Source organism: Thunnus maccoyii, chromosome 23 (assembly GCF_910596095.1).
Source record: "Thunnus maccoyii chromosome 23, fThuMac1.1, whole genome shotgun sequence".
Classification (NCBI taxonomy): domain Eukaryota; kingdom Metazoa; phylum Chordata; class Actinopteri; order Scombriformes; family Scombridae; genus Thunnus; species Thunnus maccoyii.
The window spans coordinates 9,386,614-9,397,804 of record NC_056555.1 but is presented as its reverse complement, the minus strand read 5'-3'; the positions used below and the strand labels follow the sequence as shown (position 1 = coordinate 9,397,804).

Here is an 11,191-nt window from a genome sequence, read left to right as displayed (position 1 = left end):
TGTAGCATACTTTTTGCATCATGTCCTGCCTCCTGCATGCTCTACTCAGGCGCCACCCTCCACCTAAACCAAATTTTCAGCAGGTGAGAATGTGTCTGATACGGAAAATCTCCTGTTGTGTGCTACATGTGTGAAAGGGCAACTCTGGACAATGTCCGGAGTTCATATGTGAAAACAACTTAAGGGAGTGGTGAGAGTGAATCAAAACTGTAAAGTTGTGTGTTGAAAAAACCTATAAAGCTCCGTAAAGCTGAGAGGAGCTGCAGAGTCGGGTGATAATATTCTAGGCTCATATCTACGAGTGACACTTCTCTTGTTATTTGATACATTATTGTTATGAAAAATATTGATTATAGCCTCTTTAAAGAAATTCATAAAATGCAATTTCGGGACCAGATGAATAAAATCTGCGTAGGTTCAGGACTAAAGGTCTGTGTATCTTTTAAAAATCTCATTATAAAATGCTATGCATGTCCACAATCCTGATTTCCAGTCCCTTAGCTATGAATGAACATAGAAAAAGTCCTCCAACAACACCAGAATAGCCATCTTGGCTGTTTATACACCCAAAGTGTCATTAATTCATCATACATGCAACTATAAACCGTCATGTTGACACTGAAGACACTGAAAACAGCAGTGGCAATAATATAATTAATATCAATTATTATTCATTTATTTGGCCACAGTCAATTTTGGCCAAAGTATGCTAATTGGCAGTGGTGGTATGAGCCCCCATATCCAGTATGAATATGATCCTGGGCAGAAGGTCTGGCCCACTGCTTTGATGTCCTCCATCTGCAGGTCCCTGAGGCTCTGTGGCTCAGAGGCACTTGATGGCAAGACAGGGCAGCAATTATTCTCACTTCTGTTAAAGTCAGAATGTAAATTTAAGCTATAATTCTCACAATAAAGACAAAATAAAGTAAAATAATAATAAAGTTACCCTAAGAATGAGTGTTGCTGTTGGAGAACCCACCTATGTATTACTCCGCCCCGTCTAGGCTTTGCCTTCTCTTTGTTCTCTGCCTCCTTTGTCGTCTCTGTCTTTTTACATTCAATATTTTCCTGCTCTTGTGGGATGTTGGGCTCAGGCTCTTCTCGGTTGTAAACAAAGTACATTCTGGTCCTTTCCCCTTTGGTTTTCCCCAGCACTTTTGTTTTAATCTTACTCCTTTTTATGTAAGGAGAGGTGGATCGAATTTTATCCTCTGAGAAGACATTGTCCCATCGTCTTTTTAGAGTCTTCACCTTGGCATCAGTGAACTTCCCACTGACAGCCCAAGGGAGTGTGGACAGAGTGACTTTTGTGCATTTTTTGTGATACTTCTTGCTGGTTCCACCTACAGGTGGACACCTCCTTCCACTTACAGAAAGTCCGGCCATAGCGGCTACGACTTCATCAAGAGGATCCTTCTCCTCACTGCTGTGACAATTCTGAAAAAAGAGAATGTTTGGACAGTCTGTCATTTTAATCTAAATGAACTGAATAAGAGCTTAACATATGCAATAAATAAACATACACTGCAAATATTATGTCTGTATACATTGTATCCACACTGTAAACTAAGAAACTGAAGCTGAAGCAAAAATAGAAAATTAAAAGTGATTTCAAATTGAGATATGCATCTTCTATGCTTTCGTTGCATTCCTGTTAAAATCTCATTATATATTCTCTATTTTCTCATCACGCATTTTGAAAGAAGTATAATTAAGTAAATTGATGACTTTTGCAGTCATGTAGAAGCTGGGAAAAAAAATAGTGGTATAACTATAAATCTGCTTATCTCTACATATGTATTTCTACACCTACTGTGTGTGTCAAGAGGTTAGCAGGCTCTACATTACATGTGACTGAAATGTAAACTAAACTTATAGCTAAGCTATAAATCTATGTCAACCAGCAGTTTAGTGTGATTTGCTATTGAGATGAGACTTGCGATTTCTTTCTAAAAACTTACATTGCTGTCACTTGAGTTTTTCTGGTCACTTCCAGACATGGCTGACTAAAACTCTAATAATCAGATAAATTCAGGTTTTTCAAGAGTTCTCATTTTTGTACACACACATACAGACGGCTTGGAAATGATGAAGAAACACAGTTCAGATGTTCTCTGCTGTGACATCAGTTTGATTCTGGAACATGGAACAAAACTGAATTCAGCTTTATAATAAATAAAATGACTCAATTAAAATATATAAAGTAAATTATATGTGAATAAACAGACAATAGACATAAATGGCTAACATGCTTAGCATTACTGAGGTTGTTTTCAGTAATAACTTGGCTAACTGTCTCACTAGCATAACGCTACACTGATCTTAGCTAAACAGTCCCTAGTCAAACACATACAGTAATACAGTCTTCTGTTAAGGCAAGAAAAAAATTAGTCTTCAAAAAAAACAAAAAACAAAGTTTGTAAAAAAATCTGACTGGTAACTTCATCCAAGGTAAACACAATGAAGGTTAACATATACAGTATATAAAACTCTATGAGCCAGTAAGTTATGGAAGCCCATAGGGGACTTAATTAAAATGATAATGTAAACTTGAAAATGAAAATGTAATTCCACAATAGTATATGTATGTATTATTTGAGTGAAAATGAAAATGAAAATGCAGTAATTCAATTTGAATTTTCATTTTCACATGCTCGTATGGGCGCTCTATGAACCATAAAAATGGAAAAGCTGTTTGACATTTAATTTTCAAAGTCCTACCCTGCTGTACAGTGGACAATATTCAAATGTTAATGCAAATTTGAAAATTAAAATGGAATATAAATAATGTAACCTGATTTTCCATGTAATGGATGTATGTAAGCAATATTTAAGTCACAATAAAATGAAAATGCAATTTTCTAACAATTGCATTTGACATTTCATTCTCAAAGAGTTAATCTGCTGTACAGTGTACAATATTCAAATGCACTTTGCCCCAAGTCTACTGCATTTACATTTACATGTCACCATGCTCTTTTGATTTTAAAATGAAAATGAAAATGCAATCTATCAGTCCTCTCATCAAAGTGGGTCTTCAGTTGTACCACTATATGACTGTTAATATGTCACTTTATTAAGTTTTAATATTTTTTCAGGTGAGAAAGTAACCTTGTAGATTCCAAATATGTGGTCAGTTTATCCAAATAATGTCTGTTTGTAAATCGTCTTCAGAGTCGCTGGCCAGCTGAGACTAGCTGGTCATCTCAGCTTCTAGCAGTCCGACTCCTGAGATGATTGGCTGGTCAGCGTCCGTTGTCATCCCGGGAAGAACATGATCCAGTGAACTGATCTGTGCAGCTCTTTGGTGATTTAGCGCTGGCTCTAATGTCTCTGTAGCATTTTGATATATGATATAATTCCTTTTGGAAGATAAATGTTGGTCTCACAGATGAAATGTAACAATTGTAGCTGCCACATTAGTTTGTCTGAATGCAAAGTGAAGCTTCATGTTTTTACATGACAGAACAACAGCGCTGCCTCTGGGGCTTTATATGTACAGATACCACCACATTTCAAAAAATATCAATGTAGCAAAATGTACAGATCAGTCTAAATTTCATTTTATTAAGCTATACAACAGTTTGGATTTTTATTATAGCTACATCACAAACTGAATAACATAATTTACTGCATCTCTCTGTCAATGAGGTTATTATTTTTTGTGAGACGTAGAGCTTTGAGTTGATATTATTTTGTCACATTACAGTCAGGTAGGTATGTTGAGGACTTGGCAGGTTCGACTCAGGAGTACAAACTTCTGAGGACACTTAATAAAATGAAACAAATTTTAATATAGACTGATCTGTTCATCATAATACATTTGTATTTATTGAAATGTGGTGACATCTGTACATGTAGAGCCCCAGGGGCAGCGCTGCTGTTCTGTCCAGTAAAAACATGAAGCTTCACTTTATATTTAGACAAACTACAACAAAGAAACAATTGTTAGATTTCATCTGTGAGACCAACATTTATCTTCCAAATATCATATATCAAAATGCTACGGAGACATCAGAGCCAGCGGTAAATTAATGCACAGAGCTGCACAGATCAGTTCATCGGATCATTTTCTCCCAGGGTTGATGACTTAAATAACACTTGCACAATGGAAAATCAGGTTACATTGTTTATATTGTGTTTTAATTTTCAAATTTGTTTTAACATTTGAATATTGTCTACTGTACAGCAGGTTAAGTCTTAGAAAATGAAATGTCAAATGCCATTTTTCATTTTCATTTCCAAATTCTTAGACAATTGCATTTGCAGATGTAGCACATGTAAATGTAAGATAATACATAAATGTACAGTACTCATCAAAAGTTTGGACACACTTTCTCATTTGAGGGAATGGGAAGATGTGTCCAAACTTTTTACTGTACTGTAACTAATTTACAATTTTGAAAAGGAAAGTGAAATTAAGATTCTTTAGAACACAGAACAATGCTAAGCAAAATACAATTACATATGAATATGTAAAAATCTGATTCTGGGCAAAAGGTGATGTTTATGTGCTCTAACATGTGAAAAGACTGTCATTGTGGATCCATTTAGTGATAAATAGTCTGATGTTAGATTTGTCCCCGCATTTTAGATCACTGTGGCAGAAACTCTTTGGCCTTAGCTGTTACACCTTATCCTAACATACAGCCTTTCCAGTGAGAGATGTGTGAAGCAGCACTAATAAATAGCTCAAATAAAAAGGAGCCAGCAGTTTCAGTGAAGATACTATCTACACTTGCAGTGTGCGCCAGTGACTGAAGTCAGCAGTGCTGTTTTGGGTTAAAATAAACGCTCACTGCCTCTTTTTCAGTTCCATTTTGCTTCTAATACACCGATCACTTACTAAAACACAAAATCAATGATAACAGAGCCAGAGATGGCTGCTTTGTCCTAATACCAAGCAGATTTATCCACATTATTGTGCAGGCCTCACAGTCTCATTGGCAGCAGATTTGTCAAGCAATGGTGACTGCAACAGGTGCTCAAAAAGGAGTATTGATTACAGCATATATTGTTTCTATTTTACTATTGTACTTTTCGGTTTTCCCAATGTCCTCTTGTATTGTCAACTAGTGTACTTTTTGCCAACAGTAACGTTACATTTCTGTCTTACAGTAGTGTATATTTTACAGTGCCAATTGATTGTGATTGAAAGAACAAATAAAGAAGTCACATTCATCTTGAAGTGAAATATTGTGTATAATATTTACAAGCTGTACGTGTATCTACTAGGGGTGTGTCCACATACAAATATGTTATTCGGCAAAGCACAAATAGTGTTTTTTTTCTCTTTGTTTTTTTTTTTTGTTTTTTTGTTTTTTTTTACGAATATTTGTTTCATACAAATATTTTAGAAATTATTTGTTTTCAGGAAGAAAAAAAAAAAAGTCAAATACTAGTGTGCAGGTCGATTACATCGCTATCTGTCTCTCTTCTCTGTTCCCCTGTTTCGTCTATCAGCCGGTCTCAACGAGGGAAGTCACATCAATCTGCTACATGACGCATATTTCCTTATTTGGACATCACTCCTGGACTTGGGGTTGTTCCCCAGAGATAAAGCTGAACTAAAATTTAATTTTCTAAAATTAAAACTAAAATTAAAAAAAAAACAGGATTTTTAAGCCTCTTTCCACTTTTATTTGAATACAAATACAAATAATGTTGCTGCCTCAACAAATATAGATAGAAATACAAATACTGGGCTCTCTGCACATCCCTAGTATTTACCAACTTTAAAGTGAGGATAAATCCGGTGCCTATTAAAAAATGTTGCTCTACCAGTGGAAAATGTTTGTCTTGTCTATAATAGAAAAAAGAAAAAAAATTTGATTATATGACTTTGAATAATGTGGTAGCTTATGCTTGTACAGTTTTGCCGTAATCAGTGATACAACCCAAGTATTAGATGAAGTTTTAGAACAAATTTATCCTCCCCACAAGAGAAGCAAACCCTGTCACATTATCTATGACAGAGACACACAGCATTGTGGTTTGCTAGATGTTTTAAATAACCGGACAACTGAATGACTCTAATAACCAAATAAAAAGCAGACCGTTATCTTGAGTTATGTTGAAGGATGGGGCTTATGCACCTCCACTATTATACCCTGGCTCCATGTCATCAATCCTGCCTATAGCACTAAATCCTGGCCAGGATCTATGAACCCCTATTGGTATTGGATTTCAGGACAGCTATGAAACCCTCAGTCAAAGCTTTAAAACATCATCTTTGTCTTAATCCACTGATCGATAGGTCTGACAGGTTGAAATAACACAATAAAGTAGATTTAGTGGTCTAGCAATGTGGGGACATTTCATACTTCAGATTAAAGGCTGGTGCATCTTGCTCCTGAAAGAAGACGTAAAAGACTGTGTCTGCTATCAAGAACATCCTGAATTGGCCTACAGTATCAGGACAAAGTCAGACATCCACCCTTGAAAATATAATTGAGCAGTTCCTTAAAAAAAGATTAATTAAAATAAATAAAATTGTGAACAATTATATTTATCTCTGTGCAGATTATAGCAATTTTACAGTCAATCATTAACCTTTTTTTTCTGAAGTAGATATAGTGTTGAGTGTGTTATTGTGAATACAAAGCTACAAATTTTTTCCTTGAATGCCACACTACCTAATTTCTTTTCAATTTGTCCAGATGAGTTGGCTCTTAATACAATAATTAATTTCTTGCTACATGGTACATTTACATCACAAATGTGTTATGGAGGGTCATTATTATAGGAAAAACACTAAACGTAGGGCTTTATAATTGCATACTTAAGCTGATTAACACCAGTACATGTTCATTCCATACAGGATTTATTTGGGATACATTTGCGTAGGAAGCTATCAAGAAACAAGCAAGTTGAAAATCTTACTCACCTAAATCAGAAAGGGACAGGGCTGAAAATGAAAAAGGAAAGCCTCTTCTATGCGCAGGGTTAGGGTAAGAGTGTGTTTTTACCCTAAGGTCACACCAGAGTGGCAATAAATTGGGCCAAACAGAGGGGCATTTTGGCTGCACGAGTGCCCATCTGGTGTGACATTCATAAGTGAAGCATGGAAGTGTCCCATTTGGGCACAGATTTGCACACATTTGGGTATCCTCAAAAAGGCCAATTTGGCACTCCAAGCAAAAAAGCAGTGGTGTACATGCAAGTGATCACTGCCGTTCAAATTATATCCAGTTTGTTCATTTTTCTCTCTCCTTGAAATAACCTTTATTGGCACTCATGAGAGTTGATTTTACATTTCATCCATGCTCCACCATATTGTCTGTTAGAAAACATTTCAGCATATTGCAATAATGAGGGAAAAGGCAACATTCAAAACACAGTGACAGAAAATGCTGGCATGCTCAAATTGAAAACGCTAACATGCTGATGTTAAGCAGGTAAAATGTTAACCATGTTTAGCATGTTAGTATACTAAGATTTGCTATTTCGCAATAAACACAAAGCACAGCTGAGACTGATGGGAATGCCATTAGTGTGAATTTTTGGCATTTTTGCTTGGAAAATTATTTAAGTGATTATTAGACTATCAAAATAGTTGCTGATTAATTGACTAAAATGTTGCATCTCTAACAATATCAACATTAAATATAAGCATGAATAAAATATCAAAATATCAAACATTGTTCATGGGCCCTTAAAACAACAAAGGTTACATGTTGCAGCTTTAAATCTACTTGTTATAATGTTATCTAAACCTCCTCAAAGCACATTGTGTTTGCACAGCAAAAGAAGTCAAAGGGCTTTGAGACCCTCAAAGGACTTAATCCTGAACAATCAGGCAAACAATATTCTTGAGTGTCACACTTGACAAAGCCTTTCCTCTGTGACAGAAAACCAGAGATTACCTGTAGAGGTAGTCTGCTGCTAATAGCATCAAGCTGTCTTACATCTATGTCTACTTGATCAATTCAACATATACATTCTAGGCGACATTAGGTTGACACATAATCTGCCATAGATGAAAGTGCAGCTCAAGAAGACTGATTGAGACTGGAACGCAAGACGTTTTTTTCCCATATAAATCACACTGCATGACAAACTGCCATCACTGATAAAGGCCCATTTAAATGTAAAGAGAGGCCTCATGGTAAAATTTGTCACTGGGAGGTTAGGGAACTTACTCTATCAGGAGGGTTCCCCTGGGGGCAGTAAGAAGCCGAACCACTGAGTGCTCACCCCATGAAGCCTATTGTTAGTCTAATGAACAGACAGGATTTGATTAAAACATTTCAAACATCATTTGGCCCACGATGCGGTGCTGAGAGGCTCCCCCACTGAGCACACTTAACACCCCGATGATCTGCGATGGGAGGCCTCTTACTCCCGCTCAAAGGTGAGCCCACAAATCACTGTAATGCATTCAGCAGGGGTCTCTCTCGCCGTCTCTGTTTCCCGCTCTCCTTCTCTTTGCCACTCGCAATGCTCGTCGTTAAAAATTCATTAGACGCTGTTTGTATCGCCTCCTCAAGGATGTCACCCTTGATGGCCGACTGTGTTGGAAAAGGCAGCTTCCACAGGCCAGAGGGGATTGATGGAGCTCCTAGTGTGTGCTGAGGTACACTCTGTGGCTTTGATGTATGCGTCAGATCACAGTGTTGCAGACATGCTCGGAGTTTGAATGAGACACGCAAGTGGCTTTTAGTGCCTGACCGCCGATTGTGACCCCTGTGAGTTCAACTGCTGTTAGAGCTCTCAGCACCCAAACTGCAACTGTAGGATCTTTGAACAGCTGTATTTTTGAATTACTTACTTCTGTCACTGTGACATTCTGTTTTGTATGTATGGTTAAACTGTGCACATGACAAATAATTGTCAGTTCTACAAAGATAATGTTCAGCATGTTACTGAGCTTGTGCAATGATCGGGAAAGCAAATCAGGGAATATTTGGGGCAATAGCAACAACTGACTAATGGAATAATAATAATAATAATAATAATAATAATGATAATAATAATAATAATAATAATGATGATGATGACATGACAGAATTAACTAGAGGTCATAGGCCTTGGTGAACAGGTAAGTTTTCAGGAGTTTTTTTTAAAAGTGTCCAAAAATGCAGCATTGTGGATCTCTGCCAGGGGTGAGGGCTGCCACACTGAAGACTCTGTCCCGAAAAGTCTGCAGACTGGTGTGGGGGATGGAGAGCAAACCTGTATCTGAGGACCGCAGATTCCGGGACAGGGTATAGGGGTGGAGGAAGTCTGATAGGTACTTGGGGGCAAGGACATGGAGGGATTTGTAGGTGAGGAGGAGGATTTTGTAGGACTTGACCAGGAGCCAGTGATGGTGGCTGAGGGTGGGGGTTATGTGCTGCCAGGGCTAGGTGTGGGTGAGAACCCTGGCAGCTGAGTTTTGCACATATTGGAGCCTGTCCAGGGCTTTGCTGGGTGTATTGCAGTAATCCAGACGGGAGGTGACAGAAGATGTTTAGGAGTTCCAGTGTGGAGTATTTTATGAGCACCATTTCAGCGACAGAGGAGCACCAGCTAGCTATCGAGGCTGCCAGGGGGTGAGGGGGTCACCCAACCTTGGACCACAGCAGCAGCACAGAAGTGAAGCTAGAGCAGGATGACGGGTCTAGGAAGAGGTCAGGGATAGTCCTGAAATCGTGGCAGAGAGAAGTCCTGTCGGGGTATACGAGTTTGCGAGTATATGAGTATACCACAGTTTGTTCAGTATGCTGGTGGATCGCTAGCTAGCAGAGATAGGCTAACAGCTTGTCAGTGGCTAACAGCTTACAGCTGATTGGTGGAGTAGGTGAATACACAGATCCACAGGTGTACAACCATTAAACTGTTAGTAATACAGGACTCAAAAATGTTGAGACAAGAGGTGGCGGAGACAATCAACACCTAGTCCTACTTACAGTGAAAAGCACAATTTTGCACAAAAAGCAATTTCACCTCGGACTGAGAAGAGGTGACATACACGCTAGCGTCCTCTCATGATACAGAAGTGAAGTTTTTTCAGATGACGTTTGAGTATCTTAATTTGAGTATCTTAACAACATACATTATTAACATTCTTTCAAACAATGGGATTATAGCAGTCTGATTACAAACAATAATTTAAATTTGGTACAAATAATATGAGTATAATAAAACAGAAGAGCCAAGTGATACTCCCAACACTATGGCTGTCATTTTACAGATTTTTCAAAAATTATACTGTGCAATATTTGATGCAAATGACTCCTTTATTATTGTTTTTTGACTCATGATTTGAAAACAAAATACATATATTACAATAGATTTTAAACTTTCATTTAACAGCCTTGTAAAACTTGGTGTTAACAATATTAGGGCTGCAATAGATATTGTTATCTACTGATTTTTTTTTAATTAACTTAATCATTTAGTCTATCAGATGTTATAAAATTGTGAAAAATGACTGTCACGATATCCCAGAGCCAGAGATGATGTCTTCAAATTGCAATGATATAAATCAGAGAAAAGCAGCAAATCTTCACATTTGAGAACTTGAGCAAACAAATATTTGACATTTTGGCTTAATAACAATAAATACTTAAACAATTAACTAATTATAAAAATTGTTACTTTCTGTAGATCAACTAATCAATTAATCAACTTATTGTTTCAGTGCTAAACAATCTGTTGTGTGATCTCACAGTCATTTTGATTCAGCTGCAGTTTCAAGGTTCTTGATTCATGTCATACTGTGTATTTTTATTTTGAAAGGCTAAATCCACATGCTTTTCACTTTCCTTCCCTCCTCTCTCTGCTTTCTTTTAATGCTAACCCCCTAGCAGATTATTTATTCAAGGCTCAGCATTTAGTAGGCCTAATCCTCTCTGCTGATGCTTTTAGGTGCACATACTGTACAGTAATTGTATAAAAGAGTAAAAGTGGGGTTTCAGGCACTCTGATAATCACCTGCTCTTTGCCAAGAGCACACCAAAGGTAGTGTGGAAAATGGAGGGGGAGAATAAAGAAAGAGAGAAGCCAAAAAACCTTGACACAGGAGAATCAGCTGTCTACTGGACCGGTGAGCCGGGTCAGGCTGATAGGAGCTTGGCCGGCACGGTCGGTGCACTCAGGCTCAGTCCTGTCCTGCAGCTCCGGTGCAGGTCCCCGGCCATAATGGAATCTGACAGGATGTAAATGAGTTTTTAAAAGAGCTGGTGAAAGCTGGTCATTTTTCTCATTT

The 11,191-nt window shown here is 37.6% G+C and overlaps 1 protein-coding gene across 2 annotated transcripts; it reads right to left on the bottom strand.

Annotated features, from left to right (window-relative positions):
* Nucleotides 1-266: 266 nt before the first annotated feature.
* LOC121890691 lies at nucleotides 267-2,101 on the bottom strand. Of its 2 annotated transcripts, none has more exons than XM_042403175.1 (3): nucleotides 1,962-2,101; nucleotides 980-1,437; nucleotides 267-832 (listed from the first exon to the last, which is right to left on the bottom strand). In XM_042403175.1, the coding sequence occupies exons 1-3, from the start codon at nucleotides 1,998-2,000 to the stop codon at nucleotides 676-678; spliced, it is 654 nt and encodes a 217-aa protein (XP_042259109.1). In that variant the 5' UTR covers nucleotides 2,001-2,101; the 3' UTR covers nucleotides 267-675. The 2 variants fall into 2 exon arrangements, with proteins under 2 accessions (XP_042259109.1, XP_042259108.1); XM_042403174.1 differs by having other exon boundaries at nucleotides 270-868.
* Between the last annotated feature and the right edge of the window lie 9,090 nt (nucleotides 2,102-11,191).

Excerpts from the sequence above, each read along its gene's own strand:
- LOC121890691 (XM_042403174.1), bottom strand. The coding sequence starts at position 2,000 with ATGTCTGGAAGTGACCAGAAAAACTCAAGTGACAGCAAT. Across the intron at positions 1,438-1,961 it reads AAAACTCAAGTGACAGCAAT|AATTGTCACAGCAGTGAGGA; the intron begins GTAAGTTTTTAG and ends CTCTTTTTTCAG. Across the intron at positions 869-979 it reads CGGGGCGGAGTAATACATAG|AAGTGAGAATAATTGCTGCC; the intron begins GTGGGTTCTCCA and ends TGACTTTAACAG.